Below are 17981 nucleotides of genomic sequence, written 5' to 3'. Positions count from 1 at the left end.
GGTTATGAGCAAATAAAATAGTAAGCTTAAAACACTGAACTGATTTTTCGGTTGTGGCTCCTACTTTGCGTCCAGTAGTGCCGATTTCATTTAAGTGATCTTCCTGAAGTACTGCACTAGCCCTACCCCCATCATGAAGAGAGAAACCTGGCGTCACTCCCACCTCCATAATTGGTAGATTTGCCCACAGCCTTGGTGTGGTAAGGGGCGAATGTACCAGGAAAGGAAGTGGATGTGGAGGACCCTAGTTAAATTGTGAATTAGGTGTGGGATAGTGGCACTAAGGCCTAGTGCACACCAGAGCGGTTCGGCAGAGTTTTCAGATCCGATTGCAGATGTGGAAACGCTAGGGTAATGTATTTCAATGGGCTGGTGCACACCAGAGCAGGAGGCGTTTTGCAGAAACGCATACTCCCGGGCTGCTTCAGATTTTGGATTGCGGAGGCGTTTCTGCCTCCAATGTAAAGTATAGGAAAACCCCAAACTGCTCTGAAAACCGGCAGTTCAGAGCAGTTTTGCAGGCGTTTTTGTTACAGAAGCTGTTCAGTAACAGCTTTACTGTAACAATATATGAAATCTACTACACCAAAAACGCTTCCCAAAACCGCAAAATGCTAGCTGAAACGCTACAGAAAAATAAGAAAAAGCGTTTCAAAATCTGCTAGCATTTTGCGGATCTGCTAGCGGTTTTTGGTGTGCACCGGGCCAAAGCTTGAATTTCCACTCGTTCCTGTTGTGCTTTTGCTGTGGGGTTTTTCTGGATACTACACTCATTCATATGCAAAGTAACACACGCTTTCTCCATACTGTAGCTGCACAATTTCCAGCAATGGTTGGATGTGGACAGGGTATGGAAAACAGAGGTCTGCTGTCAGTTTTTTCCATGTAAGTACACACACAAAAAAATGCATTTAGATGAAAACAGCCTATTGATTTTAAATAGCATGTCAGTTCTAATGCGATTTTCTAGTGTGGAAGAAAGCACATGCATCCTTAGGACCCTTCTCCACTGAGAAATGTGATCGCGATCATGCTGCAATGCAATCGTGTTTCTTTCCATCTTCCACTACCACGATTTCACCATGATCCATTGAGTGCACGGAGTGATTGCAGTGCGTTTGTGCCAGGAGAAAAAAACTGGGGGGAAAATATTTTGACAAGCTGGATTACTGAAAAATCCCATAGGAGTACGACGGCTACGTGATTTTTCCTGTGCTCCTATATATAGTATAGCAGTTCAAGCACACAAAAATGCAGCAGACACGACGACTGCGAGGGGAAAAAAAATTCTCAAATGCAGGACACTAATGGAAATATTCACACGCACTTTACATTAGTCATTCAAGTACCTAGCGTTTTGTGATCGAAATCGGATCGCAAAATGCTGATAGTAGAAAAGGGCCCTCACTGTTTACTTGAGCGCTATAGGTACTATTCACGTCACAAAAACATACAGATAAGTTAATTGGCTTCCCCCCAAAAATTAAAAAATTGGCCCTAGATCATACATGCACTACACGATATATTCACATGACTATGGTAAGGTCTAGATTGTGAGCCCCTCTGAAGGACAGTTAGTGACAAGACAATATACTCTGTACAGCGCTGCGTAATATGTCGGCGCTAAATAAATACTTAAATAAATATTCATGTCACTAGACATGTGTCAACAAAGAGGTCCAATGCATCAAACAATTGATTATTACATTTCGGCACTCCATCAGATTTCTACTGAATTAATCAAAGCCCTGATAGCTTTATACTACTCCATGTCATGAAAAACTGTGTGGCTGTCAATTGACTCTGTTATAATTTAAGTAGGCCTCAGTTACTTGGCCTGAGTTTTATGTAAAAGGCTTGTCCGCAGTGTATGCCTTTAAAATCAATAGAGGTTTTGTGATGCAGGCAGAGGCATCTCAGGGTCTGCGTGTAGCAGAGGATACACGCAGATACTGAGAACATGTTCCTAAAAGAAGGCCATCGGCCTACTCTGACCTCCACGTACACCACAGGAACAGTAAACATCGGCCATATTTACTAAACATCTACATTCCTGCATTTAGGTCAAATGCCTCATTGATTATTAATCAAGTAGGTGGGTATGATGACACCACGAGTGGGTCCACCAATAATCTGATCTAGGGGGTGGCGAAGATGATGTCATATTTAACTCTTTCCTAGTCGGTATTAAACCCGGAGTGAGCGATGGAGAGAGCGTTCTGCTTCTTCCTTCCGCACTAGCTCGCAAGGCCGACTGGGACCTCTAAGCATGTTCTTCCTTTCTGTAATCTGATATAATGTATGCTGTACATAGGTAGTTTAGTGTAACGTAGTTAGGAAGAAGGTACCTGATGGACTTCAGCAGGGAGTCTAATCACGAGCTTGTAACGCAACATGAAGATTGGCATGGCTAGGATATGATGAATGTATCTATCTGTATTCCTGTTTCCTGAATAAATAACGTAAACATTGAAGAAGCCTGAGAAAGTCTATCTCCTGCTTGCTGTGTGGAGAGTCAAGTGATCTCCCAGTCTGTGAGACGTAACTGTAAGAAGTTACTGGTGTCAAAGCAAGGTGATATAAGAACATTTTATAACAGACTCTAGACACAAGGCCAGACACAGAACATTTATATCGCACTTTTATCCTGACGGACTCAAAGTGCCAGAGCCACTAGGATGCGCTCAATAGGCAGTAGCAGGGAGTATTGCCCAAGGACTCCTTACTGAATAGGTGCTGGCTTACTGAACAGAAGAGCCGATATTTGAACCCTGGTCTCCTGTGTCAGAGGCAGAGCCCAGTACACTAACCAGCCACTCTAAACTTTATTCTCATCCTTCTCATCCTTAAAGGGACACTGTAGGGGGTTGGGGGAAAATGAGTTGAACTTACCCAGGGCTTCTAATGGTCCCCCGCCGACATCCTGTGCCCGCGCAGCCACTCACCGATGCTCCGGCCCTGCCTCCGGTTCACCTCTGGAATTTCAGACTTTAAAGTCTGAAACCCACTGCGCCTGCGTTGCCGTGTCCTCGCTTCCGCTGATGTCACTAGGAGTGTATTGGTCAGTCCCAGTATGGTCTGTGCCTGCGCAGTGCGCTCCTGGTGACATCAGCGGGTTCGAAGACACGGCAACGCAGGCGCAGTGGATTTTAGACTTTAAAGTTATCTGGAGGCGGGGCCGGAGCATCGGGGAGTGGCTGCGCAGGCACAGGACTTCTGCAAAGGACCATTAGAAGCCCCGGGTAAGTTCAACTCATTTTCCCCCGACCCCCCTACAGTATCCCTTTAATATATTTGTTACCTTGAACATTAAAATGTTACTATGAAAATAAAACTAATGATAGAATGGACCAGTGTAGTTCTGATCTAGTTAAATAAAAATGGTGGATAGTGCAAACCAAGCGAGATAGAACCAACACTTGACAAGTATATAGTCGGTACAAAAATCTTCACTTTATTTTATCATAATTTCTTTTTTATAAAACGTGTATAACTGGATGTCAGACAAAAAATACAAAACCCACCCACCCACTAATAAAACCCAAATGTCCAAGGAGTGAGGACCCTTTTCTGTATTGGATACCATAAACACAATAGAACTGAATAGAATCAGCTTTGTAAAAAACCAGCAAAGCATATCAGTCCATCCTGTCACATCCTGTCACAAAAATGCTTCTGCACAGTCAATATGCCACAGAGAATCCCGTCCCAAGGACAAACACCATTTGGACGTAGAGTAAGTCCCACTCGCAGACTCACAGGATAAGCAAGCATGTGCAAAGCAAAGCTGGCAGAGGAGAGGGCTAGCAGGTAAAGAGGCAAGCAGTAAGGCAACGGCTGAAGCTGCAGATATCCAACAGATGACATAGGTAATCCGAATGAACAGACAGTACTCGCCTCAACGATAGCAGTTCAAACAGCCTGTTAGATTTGCACTCACAGTTCCTTAGCTTGCCCGTGTCCTCCTTAATAGAGCTCCATATCGGTGGATGGTGATGGCTGTAATCACGCTGGCTGCGGGACGCTAGGCCACCAATAAAGCGAAAATCCTGCGGCCATAGAAATCCTTCCGCGCAGACACTTCCGCCTGACAGCTTGAGCAAAGTTCACATGGGTTTGGTATCGGGTTCTCAAACTCTGCATACCGACCGGTTTCGCGCTTACGTCCTTCCTCAGGGTGTGGCCAAGTCATGACTGACAGGTATGTTTTATACTCTACTGGATCCAGTTCCGCCTCCAGGGCGTAGTGAAATTTAATGAGGATATACAGAGAGTGCAGAGCGCCGATGCTAACGGCAAGGCAAACTGAGCAATAAAATCTGCTCACCTAAACGTAACCTATGGAACAATTTAAAGGTACGCACAAATCTCCTAGTGTCCCACCACAGAGCTACGGGCAAAATCAAGAGGGAAGAAGGAGAAGGATAAGGAAAGGGGGAAAAAAAGGAGTTTAATTGAGGACATTCCCATCAGTAAAGGCTGGTTAAAGAGCAAAGGCCAAGGATCCCCACACATTTATCTCACCTAAGAGACTTTTGAGATCAAGACAGATCCAAAGCAGAGGCAAGCGCAGACAGCTAGTAAAGGGCTCTATAAAAAAACATTGTAGCCCAAAGTCCACATTATGCCCTATTGGGGCCAAAGTGCGGAGCCTAAAAATCCAGCTGCACTCCCTCTGCTTAAGGATCTTATCAAAATCTCCCCTACGGGAGGAGATATTAAGTTTGTAAATTCCCTTAACCTTTGAGCCCACTAGATCGCCTCCATGAAAATCTTTGTAATGTTGCGCAAGGGGAGTTGTGTATTCTTCATCTCTTGCATTACGCATATGCTCACCGATCCTCGTCCGCAAGGGACGCATCGTTTTCCCTATTTAGTGCATGTCACAAGGACAGGTGAGCATATACACAACCCCCTCAGTAGCGCAATTAATAAAGGACTCTATCCTGTAGGTTCTCTGGCCAAGGGAATCACTAAAAGATGCAGTGCGGTCCACCAGGGGACATACCTGACCGCCACCACACCGATACATGCCACTGGGAGTAGCCTTTCCGAGCCACGTAGTTGTAGTGCTTCTTTTAAATTCGCTCTGAACTAAATGGTTCTTTAATGACACAGCCCTTTTAGCAGCCAAATGAGGGTATTCGCCAACTAGGGCTTTTATATCCTCTGAGGCTGTCAGAACTGGCCAATGTCTTGTCAAAATTTCTTTAAGTGACTCCCAGTGGCTGCCATAAGGAGTGGGAATCCTAAGGACAGTCCCCTTAGAAGGGTCCCTGCACTCAGGGCTTCTCCCTCGCCTGCCATGAAGCAATAGTCCCCTATCCAAAGACCATGCTCTCTTGAGAGCCCTTTTCAGTATCCTATGGGAATAACCTCTCTCCCTAAACCGGAGATACATCTCTTTCGACTCTTTGGCAAAAGTCTCATCTGAGCCACAATTCCTCCTTAAGCATTGGAATTCACCGATGGGGATGGACCTAATCTGACATTGGGGATGACAACTAGTGGCATGTAGGACAGTATTGCCAGCTGTTGTTTTTCTGTAGCTGGAAGGAACCAATCTATTCTCTATTATGTTTATTCTGAGATCCAAAAAATTCAATCCTACATCACTCACATCATAAGTGAGCTTGATGTTAAATGGATTCTCATTTAGATCCCCGAGAAAAGATTGGAGTTCTCCCAAGCTACCTGTCCATACCATCATGATGTCGTCTATATATCTTATCCAAGCGGATGTTAGTACACCACCTTACGCTCCCAATAGCCCAGGTGTAAATTCGCATAGGCAGGAGCACACGCCGCCCCCATGGATGTACCCCGTATCTGATGGTAAAAATGCCCATCAAACAAAAAACAATTAAATCCAAGGATGAACTCCAACAATTCTGCCACAAGCTCATTGTGACAACGATATCCAGGATATGTATCTCAAAGGAAAAAGCGGGTGGCCCCGACCCCCTTTCCATGTGGGATCAAAGTGTATAAAGATTCCACATAGATCCCCACGAGGAGGGAGCCGGGGGGCAACACAACCTCCTCAATCACTCCAAGAACCTCTGTAGTGTCATGCACTCCATCAGATTTCTACTGAATTAATCAAAGCCCTGATAGCTTTATACTACTCCATGTCATGAAAAACTGTGTGGCTGTCAATTGACTCTAGACACAAGGCAAGACACAGAACATTTATATCACACTTTTATCCTGAGGGACTCAAAGTGCCAGAGCCACTAGGATGTGCTCTATAGGCAGTAGCAGGGGGTCTTGCCCAAGGACTCCTTACTGAATAGGTGCTGGCTTACTGAACAGAAGACCCGATATTTGAACCCAGGTCTCCTGTGTCAGAGGCAGAGCCCAGTACACTAACCAGCCACTCTAAACTTTATTCTCATCATTCTCATCCTTAATATATTTGTTACCTTGAACATTAAAATGTTACTATGAAAATAAAACTAATGATAGAATGGACCAGTGTAGTTCTGATATAGTTCTGTATCATGCGTGAAGTTTCGAAAGCTTACAAAGACATCTTATGCAGTTAAGGTATCTATAAAGCTAAGTACTCACTGTCCGAGGGGTCCAGCAACGTCCCCTTGACGACGGTCGTCAAGCAATGCCTCTTCCTGCTTGCAATGCCACACGGCGTTACACGAAGGAAGCAAACGGGAAGTAAGAAATCTGGGTACTTTGCACAGTCGTCTGGGATCTTAACCTCCCTGGCAGTGCATTTCTGTATGGATTTATGGGTCTAACAGCGGTACATTTTTTCAAGAAATTGAAGCTTCTAATCTCTAAGTGTAAGGCATAGAGTAGTCAAAATCCAGGCAGAGGTTGGTGCAGTCGGCAGGCAGAGAGTAGTCAAAACCCAGGTAGTGGTCTGTGCAGGCGGCCGGCAGAAAATAGTCAAAATCCAGGTGTAACAATCTTACCTTCCTCCGGCGAGTCCTGCGACGTCTCCAGCGGTACCCACTCCCGTAGTGGGACTTCCGCGAAGCCGTCCTCCAGTGGCATCCTCAGCACCCCTGCGGCGGTGGATCAGCGTGCAGTACGTCCAGACGGACACGCGCGTGGCAGAGCAGCTTTTACAAGCTGAGGAGGCGCGTCTGATGAGGTGTCAGCTGTGATGTCATCAGCTGACACCTTTTTGCAGGAGGTGCTGTCAATTTTGGGGGTGGGCTTATGGTCTGTCTCATGAGTAGTTAAGGCCAGAGCATTCCCTTGCTCATCGGCCTTGATACTAATCAGTTTGCTGCTTCTTGGCCCTTAGCTAGTGAGAGTTTGAGAGCTACATTTCATATATTGCGCATCAGCACGATATATATGTACTCTAGTCAGCCAGTATTGTATTATTTGTAATATTGTATATTGTTCTGTGTACCGACCTTTGCCTGCCTCTTGACCTCGTATCTGCCTAGCCCCTTTGTACTACTGCCATCTGATATCTGTGTATGACTCGGCCTGTACCTGACGTCGCTACTGTTTGATCCTTCCAATACGACTGACATCTGATTTATATGTATGACTCTGCCTGTTGACTACGATTTTGCCTAGCCCTTCTGTACTTCAGTCATCTGCTCATGTGTACAACCTCGGCCTGTCTCAGACTACGCTTTTCTCACTAGTACTGTGATTTGCACTTGTTACGTCAGATCTGTTCACGTATCAGCGCGATATTAGGCAGAGGTCGGAAAACAGGCGGCAGGCAAAGAGTAGTCAAAATCCAAGCAGAGGTCAGTGCAGGCTGCAGGCAGAGATTAGTCAAAATCCAGGCAAAAATGGGTAATAGTAAGGCTGAAGCGCTTAGCTCAGAAGCAGTTGGGAACCAAATGGCTATATTGTTAACATCCTGTTTCCTTTTTAAATGAGCTTATCTGCCATTTTTGCCATGGCAGTCAAGTGACACAGGGGAGAGATCAAATTAAAACTTAAGAGACAAATGAGGAGGAATTAGACAGGGTCTCTACCTGGATTTTCAGGCCAATGGGCCAAATTTATTTAGCGAATAACAGTGCTAAAGCACAACGTTTCGACCTGGCTGGTCTTTTTCAAGTGCTTGAAAAGTCTTTTTTCTAGTTGGACTGTTGCTACACCTTAGGTGGATACGGGTGTGGACTGGTAGACTCCCTGGTGCTAATCAATTATTGGGGTTGCAGCATTGAGGTCTCTCTACTACTGAAGAATTATGCTGGGCATACACGGTTTGGCGCTAGTTTATCAATCGAGCCACTGATTACTCGATTGATAATATCCGACGTGTCCGATAACCGCGGGGATTGATTCCGCGCTCAATACCCGCGGGCGGACAATAGCGGCGAATCGAGCTGAAGATAAGAAGCGCCGGCGGGGACGAACAGGAATCGATCCGGGTGCACGCGCGGACGAGCGGGGACGCGGCGGGAGTCGATCTAGTGGCTAAGCGGCCGCCGGATCGACCCGTGTATGCCCACCATAAGACAGGCTAAACGCTCTATATACAGTACATACAGGGCGCATTTCTCTGTTTTCCTTTTGCCCTGTGCACTTTAAATTTTTGTGCCACCCCCATCCCCAATGCACACTGCCGCTAAGCCGTCCTGATTGGCTGCAGGGATTCCGGAACAAGAATGGAGGTAAAGGGGATCCCGGCAGCTGGGGAGAGAAGCCTGAAGTCCTGCTGACCAGCGTTGATCGCGCTCAGGACCCAGGCAACCAATAGGAGCAGCGCAGATCGAGCTGAGCTTAGGCTTACCACTTTAAGCTCCTGCATCTTTTCCCGAGCTCAGCTCAGGATTACCAACAGGTGGGTTAAAGATCCCATCTGCCATGTCCGTCACATAACGAAGCACGAAGCCGTGTGGGGCAAAATGGTTTAACATGCTTTTGTGTAACGATGTTATGTTACCCAATGTTGGGTAACATCGCCGCAAATATCACGCCATGGGTAAGTGAAAATAATGTAATAAAAATAGTGCTTAATTTTTACAATAATTATGTATAAATGATTTAGTGCTTGCCCTTTGTAAAATATTTTCTCTTACTGATTTACATTCTGACATTTATCATATGGTGACATTTTTTACTGCTGGCAGGTGATGTCAGTGGAAGGAGATGCTGCTTGCTTTTTTTGGCAGTTGGAGAAACAGCTGTTATTTCCCACAATGCAACAAGGCTCCCACAGTGTGATGTCAGAACCATGGTCTTGACATCACACTGTGGGAGGGGTTTCACCACAGTTATCAGCCATACAGAGCCCCCTGATGATCCATTTGTGAAAAGGAACAGATTTCTCGTAGGAAAGGGGGTATCAGCTACTGATTGGGACGAAGTTCAGTTCTTGGTTACAGCTTCTCTTTAAGTGTATGGCCAGCCTTTGTCATTAAAGGCATCACCTAAACAACTTTTGTTTTTTGTTTTTTCCTTCAGATAATGTAACAGTGACACTCACAGGCTGGAGACAGAAACACTACATGTCCACCGGTGCAAAAAGCATTTTTTGTCTAAGTTCTGAAAGATGGAAACAGTAACACACTAGTAACAATCTATAGGTTGATAAAACAAGAAACTGGCATTATAGAGAGTGTGGGCACAATCAACCTGCCATATGCAAGTTACAATTTTTGTCATCATTGTAATCTTCTTATAGTGCACGTGTGTGCAGAGGATATGTAGATCCATGCATGGGAAGAAACAAATGTTCCAACATGGCTTCCGCTTCAGTAAACAACTTTACTAAGCTTGGCTACTGAAACACACACATGTGCAGGGGGACAAGCAAATACGCACCAGAGAAATGATGGCTATTTTGCATCACAGATGCATTCTCATCGAAGAGTTGCTCAGTTGGTGAATTCGGTGCCGCTATAGACCACAATGGTAATTGCCGCTAGGGTCTTGCTGACTGTGAAATATAGGTGCCAGAGGTGCCAGTGTTTGGCTCCAGAAAATGTAACCAACCTCCAAATAAATAGTGACAGCACCTCGTGTTCCACTATCATGGAGCTGAACCCTAGATATCAGCAGCGGGCTCGGCGAGCAGCTCACAGAGTTCAGCTACCTCTGGATATTGGTGGTGGAGGCATTTGGGGCTTGTTTATTAACCATTTCAGGTTCTGGGTTTTTACACCCTACACCTTTACATCGTAAACATTTAAATACATGTACAAATATTCATATAAGAAGTACATTTCTCCCAGAGTAAAAAATGCTATAAATTACTTTTGTCCTATGTTGCTGTCACTTACAGTAGGTTGTAGAAATCTGACAGAACGGACAGGTTTTGGACCAGCTCCTCTCCTCATTGGGGGCTTCTCAGTGTTTTGTTTTTATTTTCAAAAAGCACTTGGTGAATAGCAGTTGCTCTAACTGTCAAAAAAGTGTGCAGCAGCAGGTAGGCTGGCTAACAGGGGTGTAACAATAGACCCTGCAAGGGATGCAGCCGCAGGGGGGCCCAGAAGCTGCAGGGGGCCCCGTGCTGGGATACATTTTTTCCCTGTCCTGAGAGACTGAAAACTAAGGGTACAGAGATAAAAAAAAACTTTCTGCTCTCTGTACAATGGTTCTAATGACTGCATCTGCTCAGCCACTGATAGAGTCATACAAAGTTTTATAGACAAAGATTTGTAGACAGACCCTATTCAGTGTGCAGCAGGCTCTTGTGTAAAACGCCCAGCTCGCAGCCACTCTATCCTTCTCAAGTGCTCGGTACTGTAGTGATGCTGGAGAAGTCTGCGGAGCCAGTTCTGCTCCATCAGAGATGAACAGAGTGAGTGTAATAAGCTGAGGCTGTAATTTTCTGTATGCGTTTTCTGCACACCATGTGTGTATGTATGTGAAAACATGCACGTTTTATCAACGAGAAGCTAATGTAATTGATAGAGAAAATGTGCAGTGCTTCACTGTTTTTATCTGCATGGGGAAAACGCATTGAAATGTGCACTAGCCAATTGAATAACATTGGTTCTCAGTTTACCTGTGCAGAAAACGAGGGGGGGGGGGTGTTGCGGGGGTTTTACATCCAAAGTTTTGCTGGGGGGCCCAGTGTTTTCTAGTTACACCCCTCCTGACTAGCATATTTGTATAAATCCGTTTCAGGGAGTGTCTTTATAAAGAATACAGGCCATGATGAAAATCCCCTATGAGGAGATAAGCTGGTCCAAAACCTGTCAGTTCTGTCAGATTTCTACTACCTACCATAAGTGACAGCAATATAGGAAAATAGTAATTTTTTAGCACATTTTACTCTGGAAGAAACGTACTTCTTATTTGTAAGTGTTTACATATATTTTAAATTCTGATACAGCAATAACTTTATTATCACTTATGCCATCAAAGTGATGTATATTGGTTTCTTTGAGGGGACAATTTAGGTTTTCTTTAGGTTATATTTTTTCCAAGAATTGTTTAATTTTATAGGCATTTTGCTGTCAGAACCAAGCTGAGGGAGAGGCTAGAGAGGCACAGAGCCGTGGGGGCGGGTACAACTTGAACCCTCCACAGCAATTGCTGTGCGGCATGTGCACCTTCCCCTGGCCACAGCAGAGTCGCAAGTAGAGTGTTATGTAGCAGTTCCTCACCTCTTGGTGCCAGACCTCTCTTCAGCCTCCAGCTACATAGTACGGAGGGCACATCTGGCTACCTATACTGTGGGTAGAAACCTACCTAATATTGGGGGGGCACATCTAGCTATCTATACTGGAGAGGGGCACCTAATAATGGGGACACATCTAGCTATCTATACTGGAGGGGAACCTACCAAATACTGGGGGCACATCTGGCCACCTATACTGTGGGTAGAAACCTACCTAATATTGGGGGGGGCACATCTAGCTATCTATACCGGGGAGGGGCACCTAATAATGGGGACACATCTAGCTATCTATACTGGAGGGGAACCTACCAAATACTGGGGGCACATCTGGCCACCTATACTGGATGGGTGGACTATCATATATGCAAAAGCTATTGCACTCATATGATCAGGTTGATTACTGGGGGACAATTTGGGAAATGTTCTTATCATTGCCAGGCTGTAAACATCTGTGTCTCTGTTAGGGATAATACCCCTTATTTCCTTTCCTAGTGAGGGCATTAATGTGGCTTTGATATGGGTCCTGGATGTTATTAAGGAGAATGTGAGGGGCATCTACAAATTCTCAATGGATCCTACCTCTGCTCAGGACTAGAATTTTCATTTCCACTTTAGTTTCATTCCCATTAAACGGGTTAAACACACTTCCTGTCTGCAAATGAAGTGAGGACATTTTCCCGCTATTCGTACACAGGCAGCAATAGAAACTTCAAAAAAGGATTCTATGCAATCTCTGCTGTTTATTAAAATATTGCTTGAAGTTCAGCTTTAAATATTGACCTACAAGGATTCCTTCAAATGTGTAACAGAATGCCCACCAAGCTCATCTTGAATCAGAACTCCTAGGAGTGTGTAAGGAGCTGAAAGAGACCAGAAAGCCTCCCTACTAAAATGCTATGGAAAGCAGAAGTTTGCCTTCTTAAAACATAAGGTATTTGCACATTTTCTGCACCTGTGCAGACGCAGAACGCTGCCAGCAACGGGTGCGCAACAGGGGGAGTGTGCAGCTTAGTCGCGAATGTGCAGAGGAGGAAGACTGCTACTGTTACCCGATATTAGCAGCTACGATGGGAGAATGGAGCAGGTGGGGAGGATGGCGAGGGAACCCATACACCTCGTGGGGCTGGAGGAAGCCCCAGGCAAGTATAAATATTGCAGTGTGAACCGTCTCAGGTTCACTTTAAATAAGAATATTTAACCTCTTGAGGACCCACCCTTTACCCCCCCTTAAAGTAAACATCCGGACTAAAAATCGACTCAGCAGCACTGAAAAGATTTTGTGTTTCTTTAACAGTTTCACAGCATCAGAACTTTGTTTCTCTTATACAAACCTCATTTTTAGCTGCACAGAAGAAAACTGCCCGGGCTTTTTTCCCCTGATGCTGTGCAAAGCATGATGGGATTTCTGATTTTGTTGTTCTCTTTCTGCTGTTTTGGTGCAATTTTTTTTTTTACATTTTGAATTTGACATTTGAAGCCTAGCGTGTGCAGCTGGGAGGGGTAATCAAGACACAGGATAGCTGGAACTGTGTCTCCTGCTCCTTGTCACCTCCTTTCAACCAAAAAGATGGCAGCCCCCATGACAAAGATGGCAGCCCCCATGAATCACAAACATTTGCCTGTTCTTTTAAAACAGGGTGGGTAAGAGATTATATTACCTATCTATTCTTATTAACATAACTAATGTAACTTGATGACAGTATGTTTTTTTAGGCCGAAGTTCCCCTTTAAGGACCAGCGCTGTTTTAGCTAATCTGTGCTGGGTGGGCTGTGCAGCCCCCAGCACAGATCAGGGTGCAGGCAGAGCGACCAGATCGCCCCCCTTTTTTCCCCACTAGGGGGATGATGTGCTGGGGGGGGGGTCTGATCGCTCCTGCCTGATGGGTGTTGCGGGGGGGGGGCACCTCAAAGCCCCCCTCTGCGGCGAGATTCCCCCCCTCCATCTCCTCCCTGTCCCCCCTGGTGATCTGGGCTGCACAGGACGCTATCCGTCCTGTGCAGCCAGTGACAGGCTGTCCCCTGTCACATGGCGGCGATCCCCGGCCGCTGATTGGCCGGGGATCGCCGATCTGCCTTACGACGCTGCTGCGCAGCAGCGCCGTACAATATAAACAAAGCGGATTATTTCCGCTTGTGTTTACATTTAGCCTGCGAGCCGCGATCGGCGGCCCGCAGGCTATTTACGGAGCCCCCCGCCGTGAATTGACAGGAAGCAGCCGATTGCACGAGCGGCTGCTTCCTGATTAATCAGCCTGCAGCCGGCGACGCAGAACTGCGTCGCTGGCTCTGCAGCTGCCACTTTGCCGACGCGCGGTATGAGTGCGCGGTCGGCAAGTGGTTAAAGCTTGTTTAATAAAAGTTGATTTTTTTTTGTTTATACTCCAAAATTACTAGCTGCAAAATAATTAAGGTTTCCAAGAAAATATGTATCTCCAGTCAGTTACTTCGCTAGGTAGGTAGTCAGGCCTATTCAAATGCTACGGACCGGTCCTTTCTACATTTAGCCCTGTTATCAATCATACAATTTCTCCAAGGCAAAACCTGCCCGTTCTGTTGTCCATGAAGCTGCTAGCCAAGCATAAATGAAAGTCCCATGAATGAGACCATTCCATGGTGTCTGAAGTTCATAATCATACATTTGAGGAGGTCTAGCTACCTCCTCAAATATTCTATGATCATTAAAGGTTCAGACCCAGGTTAAGAAAGAAACAAATAATGCCTGATAATAAGTTTATGCGAACTCTGTCTGATGACTGCAGGGACATAGTAACTTGGCTATGAATGACAACTTCTACAGTTGGATGACCATACAGTATCCTTCATGTACCTATATGACAACAAACAGAAACAATCCAAAAGTATTCATAAACCGTAAAAGATCATCTGGAACTTAGTGGGTCCAATAGTAACTCTAACATGATAATCATAATTGATAATCACCTGGAGATGGGAAGGGATTTTTCCCCTTTAAGGAAACTTAAATTGAAAAAAAAAAGGCTAGTTACTTAACTGACTTTATCCACCCCCTGCAGTCTTTCTGGTCTCTCATGCTGCTTGGTTTACCCTCCAAATGATGGATGTGTGGTTCCGTGCCTCCTCAAATGCATTCTCACAGCTGGAAGCACTCTGCGCTTGCACAGTAAGCAAAAATTGCTACCGCACATGCGTTACACGTTCTATTTTTTATATCATTCTGGTTGGATTTGATGGACAGATTTTTTTTTTTTTTACCAAACTAACTATGTAGCTATTTAACGACCTATAAGCAAGTGTTGTCAGGTGACAAAATGAGTTATGCAAGTCTTCCTCTGGCACCCACCTGCCTTTCATGTATGTGAACTGAGATCAGCACACTAAAGCTACCATCAGACCCACATCATTTAGATTGTACTGTTTGTTAGATCCAGGATTCCCACGACTTGCCCGCTCGTATAGATAGTTTCACACATACAGATTGTTATGGTAATAAATCAATTTCTTTATTCACTTTATATATTATTAAGACTTCTTCATATCGGAGCGACTGGGATGACATTACTGGGAAGTGACATATTAAGAGTCCCATTTTTCTACAAAGGCTTTCCTGATCCGGAATCTGCAGAAGCAGCTGTGGACACCTACAGAGGTCCCATCTTACGTGGATAATTATAGATGCCAGTTCTGATTTATTATCACCTTCAAAATCAACTGTTTTGTTCCTGAAGAACGCTCAAGTAATATCTTCTGTGGTGGAATTAAATATGGCTGCTTTCAGGTATCTTTGTACATACAGTGCCTTCCTCGGAAGGTAGCCTATGTCTGCAGGAGGGGAAGTCAGGGTGCTGCCAAGGTATATACAACACAGACATCCCTAACTGCAGAACCAAGGCTCTTCCATCTTCACAATGATCTGATATCTCTTCTTTGGTCTTTAGTCATCCTTATCCTTGGCTCCGTGTTTCAGGATGCGGGTGAATTCAACGTAGTTAAAGTTGCCTTTTTTGTCAATCGGTGCTTCTCTGTACATCTCATCCACTTCCTCATCTGTAAAGCGGTCTCCCATGGTGGTAAGGAGCTCACGTAAATGGTCCTCATTGATGAAACCTGAAGGGGAATGTATTAAAAAAGGTTGAGTGATTGCTGATAGCTTGGAGACCTAAAAATAACTTAAGTTAAATCTTAGATGAAAAATTGATCATACTAGAGAAACTATGAAGAAACAGAAGGAACACATGATTGATTTCTAAGTGAATCACTGGCTGGTCACAGTTCCTGGTCTTAGTTCCTGGACGTAGAAACTACGTCCAAGAACCATGCGCGCTACCGCGGCCGATCATGCGTGTGCACGCGTGCTCCCGGCCCGCGGTTCATTAGCCAGGCAATCAGTGAATCGGGCTATGGCGCCCGATCACTGATTCCTCTCCCCCGCTGAAAAAGCGACAGCTTCTCTCGGAAGCTGCGCTTTTTCTGGCTGTTGCCTCCCCCATGTGTCTCTCTAAGCGTATGTTACACTTAGAGTGACGTCATGTAAACAAACTCATGGCCACCATCTTGTGGCCAAAAAGTAAAACTACAACTAAAAGTAAAAAAAATAAAACTCAAGACACATTTACATTATAAAACTATTGTTTACATCCCACCCTCCCAAAAATACCCAAATAAAATGTTTAATATAAAAAAACAAAAAACATTACAATAAAAAAAAAACACATGTAAATATTTACCTAAGGGTCTAAACTTTTTAAATATCAATGTAAAGATGAAATATTTCTATATTTTTATTTTATTTTAAACTTGTAAATAGTGATAGATGCAAAACGGAAAAAATGCACCTCTATTTCCAAATGCGACCCCCTAAGGCTTTTTCACCAGCCCCCCACTTTCAAATTGTATTACTTATAGATGCGGTCCACAGCATCTTTAAATATTGGCAGCCTGCATATAAAATAACAGTGCTGGCACCACCCCTCCACACAGCAAGTGCAGATAGTATGCCATGCAACACAGCAAGAGCAGATAGTATGCCCTAGTGATGAGCGAAAATGCCAATATTCTTTTCGCATGAATTGTTAAATTAGATATTTTAGTGAAAATTCCAGCAAAATGTGTATTGTTTTTTTTTTTTGCGCTTTTTGTAAATTTTCGCAGCAAAAATATCTAATATTTGCGGTAAAAATTATTGCGGTAAAAAACTTTCTTTTTCTGCATTAAAGAACAAAAACGATTTTTCTTACGGCAAAAATATAGATTTTACATGTTTTTGCGGAAACCACAGAAATCTAAGCCTTTTTTTTCGTGAAAATTTCTTGAAATTAAAAATAGCATGTTTGATGCGGAAATGATTGTCAAAAATTCACAAGCAACACTGTTAACAGGTAATAGTTTATACTTTCTAGGTTCAATGTAATGTTTTCTACATCATTTCATGTATACTCCGGCCCCCTTGCAGTCTGAAGTATGTTGACCCGGCCCTCGACCGAAAAAGTGTTGGGACTCCTGCTTTAAAGGACGGAGCAGGCATGTATGGGCAGCAGTCCTCATGCCCACTGCTCCTCCGTCCCCCTCTGTTCTCTTGTACATGCCTCTGTAAGTGTGCCACATCGGCCAGGTTAATCACTACTAGGCACTGGCTCGTCAGTGCATGTCGGTGCAACTCAGTGCTCATGCACAAAGTGCACCCGGCCACGGTAGCGTGATCAAAGATGCGCACCACCAGGCCACGACATGGGACACTTATGGAGTAATTTATAAACAATGGAGGGGGACGGAGGAGAGCAGGGGGAGCAGTAGTACAAACTAGTTTGCCTCGGGTATCACATTACAACTTGTATCAAATTACAACTTGTGATTAGACACAAATGTACCTGTACCCTCCTCATCGAAACAGGCAAATGCATTCCTGATGACGTCTTCTGGGTCTGTCCCGTTCAGCTTCTCACCAAACATGGTCAGGAACATGGTGAAATTAATAGGGCCGGGAGCTTCACTCATCATTCCTTCTAAGTACTCATCAGAGGGGTTCTTACCTAGAAAATGAATAAAACCAGAGAGTTTAAGAATCATTCCCTTTTATCTGCCAAACTGTCACTTATTTACAGAAGAACAGAATTACCAAGCAGCTCGGGGTGACCCAAACCACTAGGGGACTAAATGAAACCGAAAAGCCCTCCTACTAAAAAACACTTTGCCTTCTCAAAGTGGACCTGAACTCAGAACTGCCTCTCTGCTCTAAAAGATACACAATAACATAACAACCTTTAAACAAAAAACATTTCTTTGTTACAGCTGATGCAAATCCTACCATAAATCTGCACTATTTCCACTTACGGTTTCATGGCAGCAGACATAGGCCTGGTTCATATTAGTGTTTTTTCCGGATCGGACCGGAACGTATACTGTACAAACGGAATGGATGTGAAAGGATCCAATG

The 17981-nt window shown here is 44.5% G+C and overlaps 1 protein-coding gene across 5 annotated transcripts in view; it reads right to left on the bottom strand.

Moving 5' to 3' along the window:
* Positions 1–15026: 15026 nt before the first annotated feature.
* LOC137541488 (myosin regulatory light chain 2, smooth muscle major isoform) overlaps positions 15027–17981 on the bottom strand; it is a 183536-nt gene continuing 180581 nt past the window's right edge. For all 5 annotated transcript variants that reach the window (XM_068262798.1, XM_068262797.1, XM_068262800.1 and 2 more), the window contains 2 exons: positions 17416–17577; positions 15027–15655 (listed from right to left, as the gene is read on the bottom strand). In XM_068262798.1, the coding sequence (XP_068118899.1) occupies positions 15483–15655; positions 17416–17577 (335 nt within the window). In that variant the 3' untranslated portion in view covers positions 15027–15482. The remainder of the gene's footprint in view (positions 15656–17415; positions 17578–17981) is intronic.

Source organism: Hyperolius riggenbachi, chromosome 12 (assembly GCF_040937935.1).
Source record: "Hyperolius riggenbachi isolate aHypRig1 chromosome 12, aHypRig1.pri, whole genome shotgun sequence".
Taxonomy (NCBI): domain Eukaryota; kingdom Metazoa; phylum Chordata; class Amphibia; order Anura; family Hyperoliidae; genus Hyperolius; species Hyperolius riggenbachi.
The sequence above is the reverse complement of the archived record's forward strand: the minus strand, read 5'-3'. Positions and strand labels throughout refer to the sequence as shown.